The sequence below is a fragment of the Desmodus rotundus genome, chromosome 4 (assembly GCF_022682495.2).
Source record: "Desmodus rotundus isolate HL8 chromosome 4, HLdesRot8A.1, whole genome shotgun sequence".
Taxonomy (NCBI): Eukaryota; Metazoa; Chordata; class Mammalia; order Chiroptera; family Phyllostomidae; genus Desmodus; species Desmodus rotundus.
This window is the reverse complement of record NC_071390.1, coordinates 166,195,092-166,218,979: the sequence shown is the minus strand read 5'-3', so window position 1 is coordinate 166,218,979 and position 23,888 is coordinate 166,195,092. Positions and strand designations below refer to the sequence as shown.

At 41.6% G+C, this 23,888-nt stretch overlaps 1 protein-coding gene across 9 annotated transcripts in view; it reads left to right on the top strand.

The window, feature by feature from the left end:
* Nucleotides 1-16,286, top strand: part of RBPJ (recombination signal binding protein for immunoglobulin kappa J region) — a 206,402-nt gene extending 190,116 nt beyond the window's left edge. For all 9 annotated transcript variants that reach the window (XM_053922094.2, XM_053922093.1, XM_024573903.3 and 6 more), the window contains 6 exons: nt 2,640-2,777; nt 2,931-3,043; nt 4,006-4,146; nt 11,194-11,349; nt 11,710-11,813; nt 11,971-16,286. In XM_053922094.2, coding sequence (XP_053778069.2) covers nt 2,640-2,777; nt 2,931-3,043; nt 4,006-4,146; nt 11,194-11,349; nt 11,710-11,813; nt 11,971-12,286 — 968 coding nt within the window. In that variant the 3' untranslated portion in view covers nt 12,287-16,286. The remainder of the gene's footprint in view (nt 1-2,639; nt 2,778-2,930; nt 3,044-4,005; nt 4,147-11,193; nt 11,350-11,709; nt 11,814-11,970) is intronic.
* Nucleotides 16,287-23,888: the final 7,602 nt, after the last annotated feature.

Sequence of the window (23,888 nt, the reverse complement as noted above, 5' to 3'; positions counted from 1 at the left end):
AAGCCATGTGCATGCAGATTTATCACGTTGCATCAGAGAGAGTTTTTATGTTGTGTTTTTGTTGGTTTTTAACAACTGACTTTTCAAAACTGGATCCAGATGAGGATCATGCATTTTAATCTGTCAAGCTTCTTTTCTCCCCTTCCAGCCTTTTATTTCTTATCATTTATTTGTTGAAAAATAGGTCATTTTTCCTGTGGAATTTACATAGTCTGGATCTGGCTGATTACATGTTTCTCTGTCTCATGTTTTCCATAAACTGATAGTTAGACCTCAAGATTTTTATTTTAGATTTAGCTGGTCCTATATCATTCCTTTCAAATCAAAAGTCATATAACATCTGATCATCCCGCTTCTTTTCATGTTAAGATTGATCAAATCATGTTGTTAGCCCAGTCCGTCCATTACAGAGTTCCTGAGCAGTCTTTGACCTAATGGTTGTAGTAGTCATTGATGAGCAACTATTTCATCAAAGGCTGCAAAGTGATGATTTTTCTAATTCTTTTATTAATAATTTCTGTATTTGTTAGCTGTTTGCTTCAAATGTAGTCAGTAAAGACAAGATAAATGCTTATTTCTTAAGTTGCAGAATAACAATAATATTCTTTGAAAGTGACCAGTGGGGTTTTAGGATTTTTGTTTTGTTTGCTTGCTCTTACTTTGTTTTATTTATTTATGAACTTATAGGTTTTAATATACTATTGGGTGGTTTTTAGTTCACTCAATCATTGTTATTTATTTTACAGAAATGTTCAAACATGCTAAAGTAGACAAAATTGGATAATGAAAGGAAAACTCCTGTGTTCTAACTTCAACAGTAATCTTGACTTCATTCTATACCCCTGCCACACTCCGACTTTTCTCTACCCTCTTTTTAGTTTGATGCAAATCCAAGACATCATACCATCTGTAAATATTTCTATCTCTGAAACATAGGGTCTGTTATTTTTTAATATAATCACAGTAACATCACATGAAAACAAACATGATATAAAATAACTATAAAAAGAAATAAAATTCAGATATCCAGTCAGTGTGAAAAAATTTAAAATTGTCTGAAATGTCATCATTTAGCCCTGTGTTTGAATCAAAATTTAAATAAGGTCCATGTTTTGACATGTCCTTGAGTGTTTTTAACCTGTGGATTCCCTTTCTGTCCCTCTCCATATCTCTCTCCCTTCTCTCCTTGTAATTTATTTATTCAAGTGACTGCTGTCATTTGGCCATAGGAGCTTTCCACACACTGGATTTTGCTAATTTCATTTTCTTGGTGTAGTTTAATGTATTTTCTGCAAATGAGTGGTGTTAAAGACCAACAGAGTTTGACACTAGTTAAAGGTGGTAATAACAGATTTTATTCAGTGCTGTTGCAGCAGGAAAAAGAGACTTCAGTGCACATTTGAGCTCAGTTCCAAACACAACAAGGACAAATGGGGATCTATAGGCAAGAGCAGAGGGGGTGGCGGGGCAGTGATGGAAATTACTAAGAGGCAAGAGCAAAGGGTCACGGATTTTTGATAAACCAGTCTAACAGAATGCTTGCTAAGGGCAGGCCTAGGATATCAGATATAAAGCTTAGAGGAGGGGAAATAAAGAGTGGCAGGATGGCTGAGCAGGGTTCCTGCAGTAACTGGGCCAATGACGGGGCCCATGGAAGAGACCCCGTGGAAGAAGGAAGGCTCAGAGGGGCGTGTCTGAAGTTTGGTCAGGGGAAGAACTTTTGTCAGCAGTCAGTTTAGAAGGTTGATCTGAATTAAGTTTTTGTTCTTTGGTTCCTTTTTTGTTACTAGAGGGCAAGGATCTCCTTGTAGTGGTGAAGTGTTCTTGCTTCAGGAAGTATATGATGTCACGTGTTCAGGCCATTTCTAATTCAAATTACAGGGTTTTATTTAACCTCTTCAACTTTGTATTTCTATTGACCATGTGTTTTTTGATGCCAGAGAACATATTTTACTTTCAGAATATTTCCTGTTGACATAGATGAGGCTTTTTAAAAATTCATGCAATGTTATATACTTTAAAGTTTTTAGAAGAAATCAGAATCTCTAAAAATCACAATATCCAGAGGCAGTCGCCATCAGCTTTGGGAAACATCCTTGTACACACCTCCCTGTGAATATTACCCACAGGATTGGATATGAGCACGTGGAGACCACATGCAATTCCATGAAAATACAGACACACACACTTCCTTAATGGAACCATACATGCCAAGTGTTGTAGAGTCTGCTTTTCCATTCAGTGATATTCCAGGAAGATAAATATTTTCTTATCATTGCATTTAGATACGTTATTTAGATAGGTAATAGATAGTGTAATTTATTTAATCAGTTTCCACTGTTGGACATTTATTTTTAAAACAACTTACAGCACTGCATTAAACATGCTGTGTAGTTTTCATTTAAAAATTATTTTTATGGGTACATTTTCTATCTTTACCTTGACTTTGGGGAGCAATATCATCTCTATTCTTTGGAGGGTTAAAAATGTGTTAAAAGAATGTTAAGTTATAATATTAATTTAAAATAATGTAAATATTAAATTATAATGAAGAACAGTCATAACTTGCCAGGTACCAGTCCCTTATTTATCCACCTCCCCTCCAGTCACATAAACAGGAGCTGTTTTTTTCTCTGCAGTGTGCATTGCCTCGGGAACAAAGGTGGCTCTGTTTAATCGTCTTCGATCCCAGACGGTCAGCACCAGATACTTGCATGTAGAAGGAGGTAATTTCCATGCCAGTTCTCAGCAATGGGGAGCATTTTACATTCATCTCTGTGAGTATAAAAATGTGCATTTGATGTTACTTATGTAGATTGTTAAATCCTTTTCGATAATAAGACATGTGGATACATTAAGTTTTATTGTTTCCCTAAGCAGATTAATGAATTCTAAAAGATAATTTGATCTCTTTTTCCACTCCACTGCAGTGGATGATGATGAATCAGAAGGAGAAGAATTCACAGTTCGTGATGGCTACATCCATTATGGACAGACAGTCAAACTTGTGTGTTCAGTCACTGGCATGGCGCTCCCGAGATTGGTATGGCTCCACTTTTGCTTTAGTAATATGTATAGTAAAAATTAAGAAAACAGAAAAGCCACAACATTCAAATGAAAAATACACCTCAAGCTCATGCTTTTCATTTTAAAAAGAGATATCAATAATCACTGCTATTTATATGTGACATGCTGTAAAGCAATTAGGCAATTTTTATTAATGCATTCTTCTTTTTCTTTCAAATTATAACAAAGTTTATTTAGAAAGTCAGAAAGGTAGAAAAGGTGAGCCAGCAGGGCCGCATGGGCTCGGGAAACCAGTCACAGAGGTAAAAGAGGGGCCTTGGAGCTTAGAAAAAGGAAAGGCAGAGAGAGCATCCTGGGACAAGGAGAGGAGGAAAGGTGCGGGCGTGATCCAGAGAGAGGGAGGTTGCCAAGGATGAGTTCTTAATGGCTTCCTGTTGTACTAGTTCCAGTAAGTTTTGGTGGCATTTTTGTCCTTTTTGGTTGTATATCTGAATTTGTTCGATAGAGGGTGCTAGAAAATTACATTGTGATTTCTTTTTTAAGATTTTATTTATTTATTTTTAGAGAAGAAGAGAGGGAAAGAAACACCACTGTGTGGTTGCCTCTCTCATGCCCCCCACTGGGGACCTGGCCTGCAACCCAGGCATGTGCCCTGACTGGAAATCGAACCCACAAACCTTTGGTTCGCAGGCCTGCGCTCAGTCCTCTGAGCCACACCAGCCAGGGCACATTGTGATTTCTTAATGCAGATAACACTGTATTCATTTTTTTGTCGTACCTGCTTCATCCTAGCGTAGGACCAAGTTTTCAAAAACAGAACTTCTTGTTTAGGAATATAAGTATAATTTTTACCCATTTACTCTCACAAAAAGATTTATTAAGAATAAAATAAAATTGGTATTTCTTACTCTGGGAAGTATACCTAATGAAAACGCTCCCTATGTGATGACTTTTTCCTGTTCGATTGTTGAAATACAGATAATTAGAAAAGTCGATAAGCAGACTGCATTGCTGGATGCCGACGATCCTGTGTCACAACTCCATAAGTGTGCATTTTACCTTAAGGATACAGAAAGAATGTACTTGTGCCTTTCTCAAGAGAGAATAATCCAGTTTCAGGTAAGTTTTAAATTACTGGTGAAATCTAAAATGTGTGTTAGGTTAATGGCACACAAAAACATGAAACTCTTGTTTAATGTTAATTGTATCTAAATACATGAGGCTGTGTTCAGATATTTATCTCAAGTCCAAGGGTCCTTCACCCACATAGTCTTCAGACGTGGTGGTCATCCTACCTCAGGAAATAACTCAAAACTCTTGGAAATGTTCTCGGAGAAACAATTAACATCTAATTCTGGGGGACACAAAGCCCCTCGGATTATCCAAAAGTAGGCGTTGGGTGTTCAGTGCATCCCCTGACGTTTTGTGCACACTTTGTGTATAGGTGCAGGCATGTTTAGGGGGAGGGTCCCTAATTCTCATCAGATTTATATGGGGGTCTTCCAGGATAGTGATGACACGTTTCAAGAGCTAATTTTTTTACTACATTTATGGAGAAGGCTTTCATGAGGACATTTATGGCGTGGGCAACTTACTTATTAATAGGACAGTGATACTTTTGCATGAAATTGTCTGTAAGCATCTGGAGGCCTGCTGCAGAGATAGGGCCACGCACAGCCGTCTCCTCAGCCCCGCGCTGATGGGCTGGTCTAGGGGTTTTAAGGTAGGGGCGGGGGATTGTTTGTTCACATCTTGGTCTCTTGTGCAGAAAGTACCTAAAATTCTAGCTGTTTTCTAAGTAGGAGAGTATCCTAGTTTCACTCTTTCTTAGAGATCCTTGAAGAGTTTTTTAAACAGTGATTTGTATCACAGGTACTGACCTTTTATTGTTTTATTTATTTGGGGGGACAGTGTAAATCTCTTTTGTTTCTAAAAAGTCAAGCTCCAGCTTGAAGAGAAACTTTTGCTTTAAACTTGGATTGAATTTTTCCAGTAAATGGATTCTTCAGGATACATACAACAATTGCTCATTGAATAGCAACATTACAATACCACAGTTGTAGAAAAATTGCAGCAAAACTGAACAAAACAGTAAAGAGGAGCAGAGGGAAGCCCTTGAAGTCAGGGTAATTCATGGGAGAGACAGTCTGGCAGAGGCTAGCAGAGAATAAAATCCTTGTCATCAGCATACGTAACAGTGAAGAAGGAGGTGACCTGACACAGGGCGGGAGGGAAGAACTGGAAGGGGATCCCATTTTAGGAAAAATCTGCCAAAGAGTATTGCAATGTACTACTGAGAGTTTTAGGTCCAGACTGAGAGCTGTGTAGCATTTTAAAATAGTCCTAAAGTAACTTACACCTGCAAAATCATAACCTTAAGAATCTATTTCCAAGAATAAAAAACTAAATCAGTTTTAATGAGTGAGGGAGAAGGTATATTGATGAAAGTGGCAAAGCTATCAGGATCTTTCTCGGTGTCCTTTTGATTGCTTAGTCCTTTGTGACGTGGTATACAGACAAGGTGGTTATTTGCTGCAGTCCCATTTGTTTCATTTTTCTTTTGTTGCTTGTGCTTTTGGTGCCATGTCCAAAAAATTGTTGCTGTGAGCTTTTTCCTCTACATTTCTTCTAGGAGTTTTGTAGTTTTAGGTTTTACATTAAAATCTTTTGAGATAATTTTTGTGAATGGTATAATATAGGGGTCCAATGTTATTCTTTTTTTATTTTATTTTATTTTTTTATTGTTGTTCAAGTAGTTTTCTGCCTTTCCCCCCCAGCCCTCCCTACCTCCCTCCTGTTTCCACCCCCCTAATTATTGTCCGTATGTCCTTTATAATTGTTCCTGTAAGCCCTTTACCCCTTTCCCTCATTATCAACGCCCGCCCCCGCCCCCGCCCCCCCCCCCCCCCCCCCCCCCCCCGGTCCCTGTCAGCCTGTTCTCAATTTCAATGTCTTTGGCTGTGCTTTGCTTGCTTTCTCATTTTGTTGATTAGGTTCCTGTTAATGGTGAGATCATATGGTATTTGTCTTTCACCACCTGGCTTACTTCACTTAGCATAGTGCTCTCCAGTTCCATCCATGCTGTGGCAAAGGGTAGGAGCTCCTTCTTTCTTTCTGCTGCGTAGAAATCCATTGTGTAAATGTACCAGTTTTTTTGATCCATTCATTTACTGATGGTCACTTACGTTGCTTCCAGCACTTGGCTATTGTAAATTGTGTTGCTATGAACATTGGGGTGCATAGGTTCTTTTGGATTGGTGTTTCAGGGTTCTTAAGATACAATCCTAACAGTGGAATTGCCGGGTCAAAATGCAGTTCCATTTTTAGTTTCCTGAGGGAATTCCATACCATTTTCCATAGCGGTTGCACCAGTCTGCAATCCCCCCAACAGTGCACTAGGGTTCCCTTTTCTCCGCAGCCTCTCCAACATTTGTTGTTTGTTGCTTTGTTTATGATGGCCATCCTGACCGGTATGAAGTATTATCTCATTGTGGTTTTAATTTGCATCTCTCTGATGGCTAGTGATGCTGAGCATCTTTTCATATGTCTCTGGACCCTCTATATGTCTTGCTTGGAGAAGTATCTGTTCAAGTCCCTTGCCCATTTTTTAATTGGGTTGCTTGTCTTCTTAGAGTGGATTCGTGTGAGTTCTTCATATATTTTGGAAACCAAACCCTTGTCTGAGGTATCATTGGCAAATACGTTTTCCCATACAGTTGGTTCTCTTTTCATTTTAATGCTGTTTTCTTTAGCCATGCAGAAGCTTTTTATTTTGATGAGATCCCATTTGTTTATTCTTTCCTTCATGTCCCTTGTTCTAGGGGACATATCAATGAAAATATTGCTGCGTGGAATATGTGAGATTTTCCTGCCTATGTTCTCCTCCAGGAGTTTGATGGTGACACGACTTATATTTAAATCTTTTATCCACCTTGAATTTATTTTTGTGTATAGTGTACGTTGGTGCTTGAGTTTCATTTTTTGCATATATCTGTCCAGCTCTCCCAACGCTATTTTTTGAAAAGGCTATTTTTGCTCCATTTATGCTGCTGCCCACTTTGTCAAATATTAATTGACCGTAGAGACTTAGGTTTATTTCTGGGCTCTCTATTCTGTGCCATTGGTCCATGTGTCTGTTCTTATGCCAGTCTGTTCATTACAGTGGCCTTGTAATACATTTTGATATCAGGTTTTGTGATCCCTCCTACTTTGCTCTTCTTTCTCAAAATTGCTGCAGCTATTCAGGGTTATTTATGGTTCCATATAAATTTTTGAAGTGTTTGTTCTATAGCTGTGAAATATGCCATTGGTACTTTAATAGGTATTGCATTGAATCTATAAATTGCTTTGGGTAGTATGGACATTTTGATGATGTTAATTCTTCCGATCCATGGACACGATATATGTTTCCATTTGTTTGTGTCTTACTTGATTTCTTTCTTCAGTGTTGTGTAGTTTTCTGAGTACGGGTCTTTTACCTCCTTGGTTAGGTTTATTCCTAGGTATTTTATTTTTCTCATTGCTATATCAAATGGGATTTTTTTCCTGATTTCTGTTTCTGATGTTTCATTGTTGGTATACAAAAATGCCTTTGATTTCTGAATATTGACTTTGTATCCCACTGTTTTGCCAAACACATTTATTAGGTCAAGCAGTTTTTTCGTTGAGTCTATAGGATTTTCTATGTACACTATCATGTCATCTGCAAACAATGACAGTTTTGTTTCCTCTTTTCCAATCTGGATGCCTTTTATTTCTTGTCTGATTGCTGTGGCTAGGACTTCCAGTACTATGTTGAATAGGAATGGTGAGAGAGGGCATCCTTGTCTTATTCCTGTTCTTAGTGGGAAAGTTTTTAGTTTTTTGCCCATTGAGTATGATGTTGGCTGTACGTCTCTCATATATGGCCTTTATATGTTGAGGAATACTCCCTCTATTCCCACTTTGCTGAGGGTTTTTATCATAAATGGGTGCTGTACCTTATCAAATGCTTTCTCCACGTCTATTGATATGATCATGTGATTTTTGTTTATGTGATGTATTACGTATATTGATTTGTGAATATTGTACCATCCTTGCATCCCTGGGATGAATCCCACTTGGTCATGGTATATGATCTTTTTAATGTATTGCTGGTTGTGGTTTGCCAATATTTTGTTTATGTTCATCAGCAATATTGGCCTGAAGTTTTCTTTCTTTTTTGTGTCTTTATCTGGTTTTGGGATTAGGGTGATGCTGGCTTCATAAAAAGAGTTTGGGAGTCTTCCATCATTTTGGATTTTTTGGAATAGTCTGTGAAGGATAGGGGTTAGCTCTTCCTTAAATGTTTTGTAGAATTCTCCTGTGAATCCATCCAGTCCAGGGCTTTTGTGTGTCAGGAGTTTTTTGATTACTGCTTCAATTTCATCTGCTGTTATTGGTCTGTTCAGGCTTTCTGCATCTTCTTCCTTGAGTTTTGTAAGATTATATTTTTCTAGAAATTTGTCCATTTCATCTAGGTTTTTAAATTTCTTGGCATATAGTTCTTCGTAGTAATGTCTTACAATCCTTTGTGTTTCTGTGGTATCAGTTGTAATCTCTCCTCTTTCATTTCTGATTGTGTTTATTTGGGTCCTCTCTCTTCTTGATGGGACTGCTTAAAGGCTTGTCGATTTTGTTTATCTTTTCAAAGAATGAGCTCCTGGCTTTATTGATCCTTAGAATTGTGCTTTTAATCTCTATGTTGTTTAATTCTGCTCCAATCTTGGTTATTTCCTTCCTTGTACTTGCTCTGGGCTGTCTTTGTTGTTTTTCGAGTTCTTGTAGGTGTAGGGTTAGGTTGTTTATTTGGAATGTTTCTGTTTTTGGTTTTTTTTTTTGGTTTTTTTTTTAGATAGGCCTGTATTACTATGAACATCCCTCTCAGGACTGCCTTTGCTGTGTTCCATAAATTTTGGGTTGTTGTGAGTTTATTTTCATTTATTTTCAGAAAGTTTCTGATTTCCTCCTTGATCTCCTTCTTCACCCATTCATTGTTTAATAGCATGCTATTCAATCTCCATGACTTTGAGTGTTTTTGAGTTTTTTCCTTGAGGTTGGTTTCTAGTTTCAGTCCCTTGTGGTCAGAGAAAATGCTTGATATGATTTCAATTTTCTTGAATTTGTCGAGGCTTGTTTTGTGACCTGTCATGTGGTCTATCTTTGAAAATGTTCCATGTGCATTTGAAAAGAATGTGTGTTTTGCTTCTTTGGGATGAAAGGCTCTGTATATATAAGTTAAGTCCATTTGATCTAGGACATTGTTCAATGCCGTAGTATCTTTGTAGATACTTTGTTTGGACAGTGGGATGTTCAAATCCCCTACTATAATTGTGCTGCTGTCAATATCTTTCTTGAAGTCCTCCAAGATTTTCTTTATGTATTTGGGTGCTCCTGTGTTGGGTGCATATATATTTACAATGTTTATGTCTTCTTGATGGGTTCTTCCCTTGAGTATTATGGAGTGACCTTCTGGGTCTCTTTTTATGGCTCTTTTTTTGAAGTCTGTTTTGTCTGATACGAGTATTGCTACCCTGGCTCTTTTTTCCTGTCCGTTTGCTTGGAATATTTGTTTTCAGCCCTTCACTTTCAGTCTGTGTAGGTCTTTTGTCCTGAGATGGGTCTCTTGTAGGCAGCATATGTGTGGGTCATGCTTTCTTATCCTTTTGGCTAGTCTTTGTCTTTTGATTGGAGCATTTAATCTGTTTACATTTAAGGTTATTGATAGGTGCTTATTCATTGCCATTTTTTCATACCTATGTTCCTCTCTCTCTCACTCTTTTCCTTCTTTTTCTTAAAGCAGTCCCTTTAGCATCTCTTGCAGAGCTGGTTTGGTGGAGGTGTATTCTTTTAAACTTATTTTGTCTGGAAAGCTCCTTATTTGGCCTGCCATTTTAATTGAGAGCCTTGCTGGGTAGAGTAATCTAGGTTGCAGGCCTCTGGGTTTCATTGCTTGGAATATTTCTTGCCATTCTCTTCTGGCTTAGTGTTTCCATTGAGAAGTCAGCTGCTAGCCTTATTGGGGCTCCCTTGTACATTACTTCCTGTTTCTCCCTTGCTGCCCTTAAGATTCTCTCTTTGTCTTGGAATTTTGCCATTTTAACTATGATGTGTCTTGAAGTGGGCCTCTTTGGGTTCCTCTTGATTGGGACTCTCTGTGTTTCCTGGATTTGTGTGACTTTTTTTCTCATCAAATTAGGGAAGTTTTCTGTCATGTTACGTTTCATGTTGTCTTGCAGCTCTTTTACCGCCTGTTCATTCCTTCTGAGTCTCTCTTCTTTTTCTTGCTCTATCTGGGTGTTTTTTGCTACCTTGTCCTGCAACTCGCTGATTCGATCTTCTGCGTCATCCAGCCTGCTTGTAATTCCTTCTAATGTGTTTTTTATTTCTGAGATTTTATTGTTCATTTCTTCCTGGTTTTTGTTTATAGCTTCTGTTTCCTTTTTCATGCTGATGTAGTTCTCACTCAGTTCCTTGTTGTTATCTGTGTGTTCCTTGAGCATCTTTATAACCATTAATTTGAATTCTGTATCTGATAGTTTGGTTACCTCCATTTCGTTTAGCTCTTGTAGTGGGGAGTCTTCCATTCCTTTTGATTGCGTGTTCTTTTTTTGTCTCCCCATTTTAGGTGACTCTTTTTGTTTGTTTCTGTGCTTCCTGATATTTCACTTTGCTGGCTGTCTTTGTAGGGTGAACTTCTGTGGTAGGAATTCTATGAGGTTCAGTGGTGTGGTGTCTGATCTCCTTGTCTGGACGCTCTGGGTTTGCCCTTTCTGCTGTTTGTGTGGGCTCTCTTGTTGTACTTGGGTTTTTACCTTTTGGTGGTTCCTTTGTTGGTGGTTTTTCTCCTCCAGTAGGTATCCTTTTATTTAAAAAATTATACTGGTGTACTCCACAATGGTTATTCTGAAGGGTTATCAGTTATTTAATGTGTCACCGAAATGTTTCATATTATAATAAAAACTGTATGTCAGATTTTCATATTAATATTGTTTGTGTTTACTTAGGGATTGGCAAAGCACCATGCTTAGGATGTTTATACATTTTTACTACATTCTTTCCATGTTATAACTCTAGTCTATAAATATTACTTGTGAAAATTGTCTTATACTGCAATGCATATAAAAATTTCTAAACTTTCTTCATAAGGCCACTCCATGCCCAAAGGAACCAAATAAAGAGATGATAAATGATGGAGCTTCCTGGACAATCATTAGTACGGATAAGGCAGAGTATACATTTTACGAGGGGATGGGCCCTGTCCTTGCCCCTGTCACACCTGTGCCTGTTGTAGAGAGTCTTCAGGTGAGACCACTTACTGACAGGGTGACTTTTACCTCTTTGACTTCTCTCAGCTGTGACTTAGCATGATTTTATTTCACAGTAATTTTGATTTTTCTCCAAATATTGTGGTTGGGGTATTTTGCATATTATTTGTCAATAGGAAAAAATAGGACCCTACTTTTATGCAAGAAAATTTAAATTCAAAACCAAATTTTGTTACTTTGATATTTTAGCTCACTTTGTCTTTATAATCATGTCATTTAAAAGAAGCATTTTAATTATTCGTTTTTCACAAATAACTATTGATGAGAAACTAATCTGTGCACTTTAATGAGAAATGAGAAGTTTTCACAATGTTGTTCTGATTTTTCTGAATTTCAGTTGAATGGCGGTGGGGATGTAGCAATGCTTGAACTTACAGGACAGAATTTCACTCCAAATTTACGAGTGTGGTTTGGGGATGTAGAAGCTGAAACTATGTACAGGTACTTGGTAAAAGTTTTTACATCATCCAGAGTTTTGGGGGACGGGGGGTGTATGAGACCCTTTCCTGATGCTGATTGTAATATATTAAGCAACCTAGTGTTAAGTTTCAGTTCTGAAATTTGCTTTGCACTTAAGTGACTTATGTTTCCTCTGCAGATGTGGAGAGAGCATGCTCTGTGTTGTCCCAGACATTTCTGCATTCCGAGAAGGCTGGCGATGGGTCCGGCAGCCAGTCCAGGTTCCAGTAACTTTGGTCCGAAATGATGGAATCATTTATTCCACGAGCCTTACCTTCACCTACACACCAGAACCAGGGCCTCGGCCGCACTGCAGTGCAGCGGGAGCAATCCTTCGAGCCAACTCGAGCCAAGTGCCCCCTAATGAGTCAAACACAAACAGCGAGGGGAGTTACACAAGCGTCAGCACAAATTCAACCAACGTCACATCGTCCACAGCAACAGTGGTGTCCTAACCACCGTCTTGTTGCCGGGACTTAAACTGACTTGAGTGCGACAAAACATTGACAGAAATGAGAAAAGTGAACAATCTTTTGTGGTTTCTTGGGAAAACTTTTCATACCGGGTGATATTATTCAAAAACCCCATTACCTGCAAGTGCTGATTTGATGTGCAGAAGCCACAGTAAAACAAACAAACAAACAAACAAATCAACATGTATAAACTATTGGAAATCAAATTTTTTCAGCTGTTATATTTGATTGGTTTTTGTTTGGTTTTGTTTAAATGGGCAAGAAATAGAGATGTGGCTGGAATAAAAGTTAATCAAACTAGAAGACACAAATCTAACATAGTTTTTATGGACCAAGGAACTTCTATAAGCTTTAGTAAAAGGTACATTTTCACCATACCTTTTTTATATCACCGTATATAGTACACCTTTGTTACCAAATAGGTTGTTCCTCGCCCGGCGCCCTTGGAGCTCTTGCTCTTAAGTACATTCAGGTTCCAGGCCTGACCATGCTTCTTTAGTCTTGTTGCCGTGCTCTCCCCGGTTTTTTTGGTCTAAGGCTGGAACTGGGCTGTTTTTGTTGGTTTTTTTTTTTTTTTGTAATAGCTGAAGTCTTATGACTTTTCATGAGTTGAAATTGTTTTGATTTCAACAAGTCAAATCTTGTAAAGTCCTGAATATTTTTTTAAGATTATATGAAGTCTGTGCAAAAGCTTTAAAAAAATGCCTCTGCCTTGCCTGCAACACATGCAATGTATGTGAACTTAGTCTCCATTCTCAGACATTCGGCAATTGTCTCCACGTTTTCTTTTTAAAAACATGTATTTATAGTGGTGATCCAGGTGGCACGGACATTTCCGTGGAATTAAATGTGGCCATTTAGTCATTAATGAGGTAACAACGGCACAGAACATGTTGGTATTTGAAGTGTCCTCTCCCCTTTCCCCATGCATAAATGTGTCTCCTTATTTCAGGATTTGTTAAGGAATTTTGCCCCTCCTAATCTTGTACATAACTTGTATTATGTGTAAGTTAAACATTTTATTTTGAACTTGTAATGTTCCCAGTGATTTTATTCAGTAGGGTGTTTTCTGCCTTGTTGGCAAATGACAAAAAAAAATCATAGAAGTATTTGCTACCAGTTGGTAGATGGTGCCCTTCTTGTATAATGAGGAAAATCTCAGCAAAAGCATGTTTTTATTTACCTTTTTTTTTTTCCTTTGGTAGCCTAGGCCAAGATGTCATTGTAACCTTAAAACAAGATGCTCTTATTAGATGGTCAACTAAAATAGCTGGAAGACAGTACTTTAGAAGCAGATAGTTGTGAGATTATAAAAATGCAAATGTAACTTATCTTTCCGTTACTTTCTCTGCCTTTTTTTTTTTTTTTTTTTTTTTTGGTCTTTTTCAGTACTGAGCATCTCCACAAATGTCTCCTACTCAGAAAACATTTCTTTACCCTTCCGTTAAGATTGGTTGCGTGCAGGGTTGTGTGCTGGCCCTGCACTCTCAGCTCCCCTTTTGCGTTGCTCCCGCGTCTGCACTGTGGCAATGCCTCCGTTCAGCCTCTCAGAAACTTCAGCGGTCTCATTGGGCTACAGTTAGTGCAGGAACCGTGTGTGTAATGTTAATGCAGTCGTCCTTCTTAGAGGGAAAACTACCTCTAGATCGCGGTAAGCTTTTCACTGTCCCATACATAAAACAGGAGCCACAAGTACCTTATGAACGCAAAACTGTAAGTTCTGCAGCATTTCCATGCAGAACACTTTCTGTTGTCCTGGGCTATTTTGAAAACTTCCATCAGTAGACTTTTTCAACATCATTGTTAGTAGCTTTTTTTCCAGCTTTGCAATCTTCATCACTCATCTTTTGCTCAGACTATGTCATTGTAAATACAATTCCTGACATCTTTAAAGTGTTTTCTCCTCGGTTTTCAAGGGGGAAGTCATTTGTAAAACATGTTAGTGATTAAATCAAAGTTACTGTGGTTTCCTCTTAGTGCAAGCCTTTTACGTACTCACAGGCTGCATTATACTCTATATATTACAGCCTTCTCTCCAGATCTGCTCCAGTCACTAGCTTCTCTCTCATAAGCTACTCCTGCCTCACACTTTACATCTGTTTCAGTGATCAAGGGCAGAATTCATTGTGGCCTTATCTTTCTTTGTTTTAACTGTTTACTGGCTTTTTCTTATAAACTTGCTTATTTTTGAGTAGTATTTATTCTCTCTGTTGAGTCATGCCAGCAGCCTGGACACAGTGCTTTCTGTCCAGAGTTGGAAATGTTTCCAGTGCTGCTTTATTTGTAGTGGGTCACAGGTCTCCTCCACCTCCCAGGTTTGGTGTTCAGTTACAAAATTATATTAAATCAACTGAGAACAGATGAGATGCTTTCGAAGAACAAACTATTCCTTACCCGGCTTTGCAGCACAAAATAATTTTTCAAGTTTATGGCTTTATTAAAATGAACTGCTTTTTAATATTTAAATAATATCTTATTTTGGCTCTTTGTTTCTTGTAATAAGATAATTGAAATATTAGACTGTAAACTCCTCCTGATTGTTTTTCTGGAAAGTCCGAGAATGTACTTACATAGGCATTTCCCCCTGCTATTTTTTTGGTCATTCTACGTCCCACAATCTAAAGACTGAAATGATTTGTCAGTCGTAGGTTACTGTTATTGGTTCTTTTGTCAGCTGCTTAAAAAATCTTCTCCATGGATTTTACATCATTTTTAGCATATAATTTATAGGAGCCTTGTCCTATGTTTATAGTAGACAGTCCGCCCCGCCCACCCCGCCCTGCCTGCTGCCCTCCCCCCATGGTGGCATTATTAGAGATACCGGTCATTTTCCCTCACAAAGACTCTCTTACAATGGTAACCGCTTCAATTAAAGTATAGTACATTTGAGCAGGTTTTATTCTTTCAAATTCTGATTTAGAAGTGTCTTACGCTGTCATGGGCCTATGCAATTTCTAAAACTACGCATAGAGGCTGAGTCTGTGACCCGGTGTGGCGGTGGTAGTTCCACTGACTGGGTCATGCAGACCGGGAGGCAAGCTGAAGGCTTGAAGTGCAGAAAGCCCTTTCATGTTGAGTGACTTCAAAGTTGAACACTAGTGTGCTGCTTAGCCTGCTGCTGACTGTTCTTACACTGTGGCAACCGAAGGCATCCTCATCTATACATCAGTTAGTGAAATCTTTGTCACTCTTACTGCACAGACTTGTTTGCGATCGCCACTGGTTGTTTTCTTTGTTTATTTTCTAACGAAACTGGTACCATCTGTGTCCTCACAGAAAATTTCCAGTGCCCAAAACGGTTTTTGAGAACTAAACTAACTGGTCAGATTTAACCAAATAATCCATGGGGGGAGGGGGGTCCCTTTTTGAAACAAAATGCTATTCAATTATTAACCAGGTTACTTACTTTTGATTTCAAAAGCAGCTGTTTCTGATGAGTACTGAACAAATGTGTGTAATTTTCTTTGCCAGACTTTTGACTCTGTTTTCAAGCACTGTAATGTGGGCTGAATGGTTAGAAACAATAATATATTAGGGTTTCTATTTAACCCTTTCAGGACTGAACTGTATCTCCTTTTATTAATTTTCCCTGTGTTGTGATCAATGTTTTCCCGCATTCAGTACTGTGTTGGTCCAAATGTAGGTTTATATGCTCATTTTTGGCTTATTTCTTGTACCTTGCAGCATGCTCTACACATTCAGTCCTAAAGGGGTTTGTTTTACAAATTGTGCGCCTGTGAGGTTTGTTAGCAATAAGATAGAAAATTGAGCAAGTTTATACCATAATTTTGTAGAAAACCAAATCTGCTCGGTTCCATATTTCGTCCATGAGAAACCTGCAATACGGGCAGTTTCAAGGAATAAATAAAAAGGAAATGTAAACCATTGTAAAAGTCCTCTGTTGAATGTGCCTGATGCGTGTGTTATCATCTTTGATTTCAAAATACTTCACAAAGGTAAAATTAAATTCCATGTTACAGTTTGTGTATCTACAGTCTGACCTCGCTGTCTTACATTACATCCAGCTGATAGCTGTGCCCGTTTCCTTCCTGTGTCTTTGACTGCTTTCAGGAGAGGTCTTGTTCCTCCCTCCTAAATGGGGGAATGGGCTTTGTCACTCTCGGGGCCTGTCTCCCAGCTCAGGAACATTTCAAGCTCCTCTCAACAAAACTGGAGAATATTATTTAATAACAGCCAGCACGTTCAGTGTGAGGTGGTCGTTTGGTCTGGTGTACTGAGGGCCATGCAGAGGTTTGTGCTTTCTGACGGGGCTCCTGACTAGAGAGAGACGGCATCTGTTGTTGGACAGGGAAACAGTAAACGGGAGAAGGTGTGTATTTTTTAAGTCATAGTTTATTTCTTATCTTGCCTCCTCCCAAAGAAAAGTATTAAAGTTACCAGCATCTTGCTCTAAAAATAGTATTTGTTCAATAAATAAGGTAGACTTTATTTGGATTTTGGATGGTGAGGCCTTCAAAGTCGAAAGCTGGTAGTGGTTACATGGCTTAGAATTTAGAGGAGAGTAATATGCCTGTACCCCGGGCAGTATGTAGTACGTGACCGCTTTCTAAGCCGTCTTCGGAAAAGGCCCTGTGTGCGTGCAGTTTGTCCTCGCCCCCCCTAGGTGGTCGTCAGCTCCAGGGGTGGAGCGGGCAAGCTACGTAAGGTTCTAGTGGTGAGCGATCACAGAAGGCAGTCTTCTGTTTAAAAATAAGATAAAATAATAAAAAAATAAAATTAAGTACCTCGAAAGGTACATCAAGTAGAAACCCTAAAAATGTTCAGTACTAGAACACACAGAGAGACAGACCGCGTGGATGTGTGAAGTATGAATGACGTGACCCATCTCGGCTCAGAAGTTAGACCCCGCAGCTTAAGGCCAAGGGGTAGAACCGCGCCGCGGGCCCCGTCAGGGCCTGTGCCGCTGGACAGTCACACGCCTGTCTGTGTGCTGAGGTCACGTTACCTGTGTGCCTGGCATGTAGGTGTTCAGTAGTTTAGTGACAGGGACTGAGTGTCACATGTCGAGATTTTGTGTGACTCAGTTCTGGGAAAGCAGACGAGTATTCTCTACTAGAGAAAGGGGCAGGTTTTCACTACACGAAACATTCACACTGAACAGGTAGGTTATTTTATAACTGTTGGAATTTATAGGATGTTTTTTGCTTTGGGAAGTGGCACTTTAAATATGCTATTCTATGAAAAAAAATTAAATGTAAGTATTGGGTTGGCCAAAATTTGGTTTTTTCCATACAATGGCTCTAGTGGTGCTTAGTTGTCTTTAACTTCATTTGAAACAGTTTTGTTAGATTGTATTGTGACAGCGGTCATATCAGTGTGCATTTTTAAAAAACCTCACCAAAATTGGTGAGTTTTTGTGTAGCCATTTTAATACTGAGGATGGAAGAAAATATGCAACATTTTCTGCGTATTATGCTTTATTATTTCAAGAAAAGTAAAACCGCAGCTGAAACACACACACACACACACACACACACACACACACACACACTTGCGCGAGGTGTGAAGAGGGCGCTGTGACTGAGCGGACATGTCAGAAGTGGTTTGCATGTTTCATGCCAGAGATCTCTCACTGGACGATGCTCCACAGCTGGGTGGACCAGTTGACGTTGATGGGGATCCAATCAAGACATTAATTGAAAACAACTGATGTTAACACCACACAGGAGACAGCTGACATACTCAAAATATCCAAATCAATAAAGTTACTGGTGAAAATGAAAAAATGTCTTTTATTTTATGGGAAAAACCCAACTGAAATTTTTGGCCAACCCAATATAAAGCTTAGGTGTGTATCAAGTTCTCCCTAGCATAATGCATGTAGCCCCTGCTTTTAATCTTATATTAACTTGAAAGTGCTGTCCCGATGCCAGGTGTTGGAGAGAATCATCCTGGACACTTCAAACATTTTCTACTTTCCAGGTGAAGATAGTGGATCTTAATTTCTTACTCATAGCCTGGTCTAACGAGGTATGTTTCTGGACCACATATGCTGCCTTCAGAGAGACCAGAGTGTGAAGTAATGACCCTACCTGGGATGATGCCCAGGTCCTAGATGCCGTTGTGCCATTGACTTGCCATCTAGGTAGCTGATGCTGCAGCCCAACGCTACTCACTGGTCTCACTGGTGGTGGGGGCGGTGACGCAGCGTTGTCGGGAGGGAGCACAAACGGAAAGCCCTCGGCTGTGGTGCTGTGGGCCTGGCCAGGTGCAGCCGCAGCCCAAAGAGCTTCCGCGGCTGCCCTCCATCGGGTCAGGATTTCCTGTGGCCCGGGATCATCCAGGATCAGCGTAAGCTTAGCTCTCAGGCCTGCTTTCCGCTTGTTCGTTCCAGAAAACAGTGATAAGGTCGTTTTGCATTTAATTCTTCAAAGATTTGAAAATGTACACCTTCAGTATAATCATTATTGGAGTTTTAAAAATGAGAAACCAAGACTGGTTAACTTAAGGGAATGGGATTTTGTAAGAATAGCAGAAACTCACAGGATTGAAGGGAAGCCTGAATTGTGCTTAGAAATATCCCAGTGCCAGGGGGCCTCTGCTTGCTTAGGTGGGGTCCGTGGGGTGTCTAGAGAGGGCCCCTCAGAGAAGAGCCAGCCTGGCCGCAAGCAGGAATGGGAGAGCAAGGCTGAGGGCAGGCGGGGGCTCTGCAGGGCCTGGTGCAGCTCAGCACGTGGTTTGATGCAAGAGAGGCCCCGTGTACCTCGGCATCCAGCTACGAGAGCAAGGTGCCATTGGCCGAGATAGGGGAGACAGGGTGGAGATGAAATGGGGAGAGGAGCAAGTTGGGCGTGGGGAGGAAATCAAGAGTTTTATATGTATTAGGCTTCAAGTTAAAATGTCCAGTAAGCAGACCTCCAGTTCTGGAGGTCACGGTGCATCTGCAGGGAGTCAGTCACATACAGGTGGTGGTAAAACCCGTAAGCCAGATGGGATCACCGAGGGAGGCGGAAAGGTAGAAAAGAGGTCCGAGACAGCCTGGGAGCCCCTGTCTTAAATAGCAGTTCTGAGACCTGTGTTCAGGATCTCCGGGCAGGCTGTCTGCAGCTGTGGGGTGAGAGACCCCACTTGGAGTGCGAGGGCCTCGTGTGTGCCCGGACAAATGGCAATGACTGACAAAACAAGTGCTTCAGTCCACAAAACATCATTTTCCAAGTCACTCTGAACTCCGGAGTAATGGTTTTAGAATTGGCCTCACTGGTGTTTAAGCACAGAATTAAAATTTCTCTTTACACTTGAGAAAGTACCCAGTCACAGACGGGCGAGGCAGGTTCTCCTTACAAGCTGATAATGTGGCCTATCAGAAAACAAGTGTTTGCATACAACCGTAGTCACAGTGTATCAAATCCAGAGCCTTTTAGTATCCAAGACAAAATCTATACCCAGAAATGAGAGGAACACTGAAGAGCTCCTAAGTTTTTAAACTTTTTGGTTTGGGGGTAGGGGAGCCCCAAACCCTCATTTTTAATTGAGTTCCCTTACTTACAAATTCGGACTAAATTATCACTAAACCCTAAATGAGTGCCGCCTGCAGAGGAACGTGCTGTTCCTCTCAACTGGCCTGGCTCTGGGAAGGCCGTGTGCTCTTCCCTTCCCTGGGGTTTTAGATCCAAATGAAACCATACAAGTTCCTTCTAGGGAGTGGGATTGTCTACGCGAGGTGAGCAGAGAAGCGAGATGAAGGTGTAGGTCCCCAGGAATGTTACAGACAACCCCCACCGCCATCCACCCACCATATTCCCGTCCTCGGCACCGCACTGACAGGCTGAGTTAGTGCTGGCAATGCAGCCAAGGTCAAGAGCCTGTGAGTCGGGACTCTGGCCAGCAGTGGGAGCTGTCTCACCTGCAGGGTGGGGAGCAGCCTTCCCTGGGGAACAGATGAGGTCCCCAGCCAGCCGCATTTCTACACGACCTCATTGGCCCTTTCATCTCGGGAGTTTGGAGGTGTCCTGATCGGGTGAGATAACCCGGGGTGGGAGGGTCACACAGGTGGCAGGATCTCACATGCAAACACAGTGGACGGGCTCCTGTCTGTGTGTTCTCACACCTGGCAAGGAAAAGCAGAAGCAAATAATGAAAAGGAAAAAAAAAAAAGATTCAAAAGCAAATGTTGACATTAAACTGAAGACTTTTGAACCAGCAGCAGAACCTGTGTAGCCAAAAACAAGCCGGGCTCCATGTAGCTTCCCGTCTCAGCAGGGGAGTGCATGGGAGGAGATTAGCAGTATTGATTGTTCCTTTCTTTTTTGAGATAACCAAATTACAGGTTGATTATCAAATTGCATCTCAGCAGGTCTCCCACTTGTCTGGCTGGGCTAGCTGGGCTGTGATCCTAGAGTGGGCTGGCAGGGGCATGCACCCCAGCAGACCCATCTCTCTGTGGCTTCCCGAGGCCAGCATAGACTCAGGAACCAGGGCCTGTGACAGAAACTGCCACGTGTGAGCCTGGAGCCTGGCGCACAAGGAAACAGGCCCCAGGAAATGAGATTTGGTCCCCATTCCCTGCCCAGGCACTTCCTTGACTCTCAAAGTGCAGGGGTGTCGGGAGGGGTCAGCAGCCACAGGGCAGGGTGACCAGACCTGAACTTATCTAAAGCCAGGGCAGAGCAGATGTGGGGTGTGAGTTGGGGAACAGAGGGCCCAGGCCCAACTGCTCAGAGATGGACAGAGAAAGATGGGCCTCTTCCATTTTTTGGAGGACCTAGAATGTTACAAAGAAGCGGCCTCTAGTTCCACACCCCGGGAAAAGGAAAGCATGGGTCTGTGCAAAGTCCTGTGGGTGTTTCAAGCAGCTGATTTATAATGCTCACAAACTAGAAACCTCATAAATGTTCTTCAACTGACTGAAAAATCAACAAAGAATGGTCTCTCCATACGTAATGGGCTGAGCTGTGGCCCCCGAAAGTACATCCACGTGCTAGTCCTGAGAGGATGTGACTGATTTTTCTTGGAAAAGGGCCTTTGTAGGTGAAGTTAAAGTTAAGGATCTCAAGATAAACCATCCTGGGTTATCCAAGTGGGATCAAACTCCAATGACAAGTGTCCTCGTCAGAGACACGAGGGAGAAGAAGATCAGGCCGCAGGAGGGCCAAGGCAGAGACCGGAGGGTTCAGCCACAAGCCATTTGGGAGCCACTTTATGGGTTAGATTTTCTCCTTCAGCTAGAATTTTTGGTATGCCTGGCGATTGCCCAGAGACTGCGGCCATTTGCAAATTAAATGTGTTAGATACACATGTAGCTAAATAATTTGAAAGGCAAAATTATAAAAATCTTCTCAAAAACTTTTTTTTTAACCATAAAGCCATGTTTAATGTGGGATGTGGACATTTTATGTGAATGGGGAAGTGGTCTCCAAGAAAACCCAGTGCCTAGGGTCTAAGGAGTCTTAAGATTGTCCCGAGTGGAATGGGGGTGAGTTCTAACCCATTTCTGAGTCTGCTCTGGTCACATAGCTGTCTTGTTCTCTGTGTCTGAAACCTTTCTTGACTCTGTTGCTACCCTTTCCCAAGGCCTCTTTCATGTCCAAACCTTCATCATCTCTTGGGCGGATTTTCCGGTAGCCTCTTCATGATTCCCTCCTTGTCCAGTCTGGTTTTTCACACCACCTTTCAGACCTAAAATAGAAATGGGATCACATCTCTTTTCCCTTCACCCATTCGCCGTAAATGGATTGTCAGTGTCCTAGCATAAGAGACAAAATTCCCAGCAAACTAAATAAAATCCTTTAGGGTCAGGACCTTGCTTGTTGGTCCAGCCTCATCTCTCCACCCCTCCCCACCTCTGCACCGCCCACCCCGCCTCTGTGATCCCCCTTCACCACCTTTGCTCTGTCTCTTCCTTCTTTCTGTCTGAATGCCTTCTCCCGCAACACACTTCACCTTGACCCCTGACTCCCTCTGCCCAGCCCTGTCTGGGAGCTGCTCTCTGTCACTCTCACACCCACTGCCAGCCCTCCCCCCTGCCAGCTTCCTGTCCCTCTGTGGGAGATTAGGTGGGTAATGCCTATTTCCCCAAGAGAGTCTCAGATCCACAGAGAATGAGCAGGTGTCTTATGGCACAAGGGTATGGGGAAGGGGTGGGGCGTAGGGAGAATCTTTGTCCCTCTCTTCACACCCCAAGCCCCTGAAAGAGTGACTAGCACTTGGTCATTGCTCAATTAAGTGTCAGTGAAATGATAGGTAAAGGAATGGGTGAGTGAGTGAGTGAGTGAGTGAATGCTGTGTGCATCACTCTCACTCCTGGGTCCAGCTCAGACCCAAGCACAGAACTTAGAGGAGAAGCCTCACCCAGCAGAGTTGCTCATTTCAAGCTTAGGAAATGCCCACCTGGTGCCCAGCAGACACCCTGGCCAGGGGAGGGCCTCGGTCCGGACCAGCAGCTTTCCCTGTCCCCACACCTCTCGGTATCGGATGCTCACCAGCACTCTACCAGCAGGTGCCTGCTGAGGTCTGCTGGACTGTGGCTCGTGGGACCTGGCACCCCCCACCCCATCTGCTGTCAGCCCGGGGCGTAGATGCTGTCTCTGAAGAAAGCTTTCCTGGAAGAGCAGATCCGGGACACGTTATCAAGATCACCCAGAAAAGTAGTTTCTATAATTATTGTATTTTTTGGACTATAAGATGCAACCTCCCAATTTGGGAGGAAAGGGGGGTGCATCTTATAGTCTGAATGTAGCTTACCTGGCACACTGGGGCGGGGGGTGGTGGTGGAGTGGGGTCACAGGAGGCAGGAACAGGACCACATTTTTTGCTTCGAAATTTTCCTATTTTCCTCCTCTAAAACCTACGTGCGTCTTGTGGTCCAATGCACCTTATAGTCTGAAAATACAGTACTGCCCAGAGTGAAAACTTAAGGCGGGTGAAAAAGGTGGGGAGGATACTTCTTCCAATCGTGCTCACTTATCATTTCTTCCTAAAAATAAAAACAGCAGAACCCACTCTGAACCTCCAGCCTGGAAGGACACAGACATAGTATAAAGTGTTTTCCTAGAAATCAAGTTACTTGCAGTCTGAAGATATTATTAAATGCATGTAGGTGAAAAGTCATAGAACACCTACTACATGTCATGGTTCTGCTTGGCACTGGGTGTCAGCCGTGATGCCACCCCCTAATGTGCCCCCTTTCTGGGCTTTCGTGGCAGTTTTTACATATGCTGTGCTTAAGTGTACGGACTTAAAAAACAGAAGGGACTTTGTAGCTGGAGGCCTGGGTCTGACCCCTGGTGCTGTCGTTTTGGGGCTGTGTGAACCAGGGCCAGATAGCTGACCCCTCTGTGCTTCTTCGTCTGCGGAGGGAGGCCTAAGGATAGAAGCAATCCACAGGCTTGTTTCCAGGATTGCCCGAAGCCTTGGAAAGGGCTCAGAGGGGCACCTAGTAGACGTTAGCCATCCGTAGACGTTAGCCATCCGTAAACGTTTGCCATCGTTGCCGTTATTACCATCTCCCAACTCCGACGGCACAGGCTGTTTGCGTTTTCTCCCCAGCATCCCCCACCCCTCGCCGCCTCCTCAACAGCAGAACAGATATTTAGAGGGGATCTTCCCGTCCTTCTCTGCTCTCCCT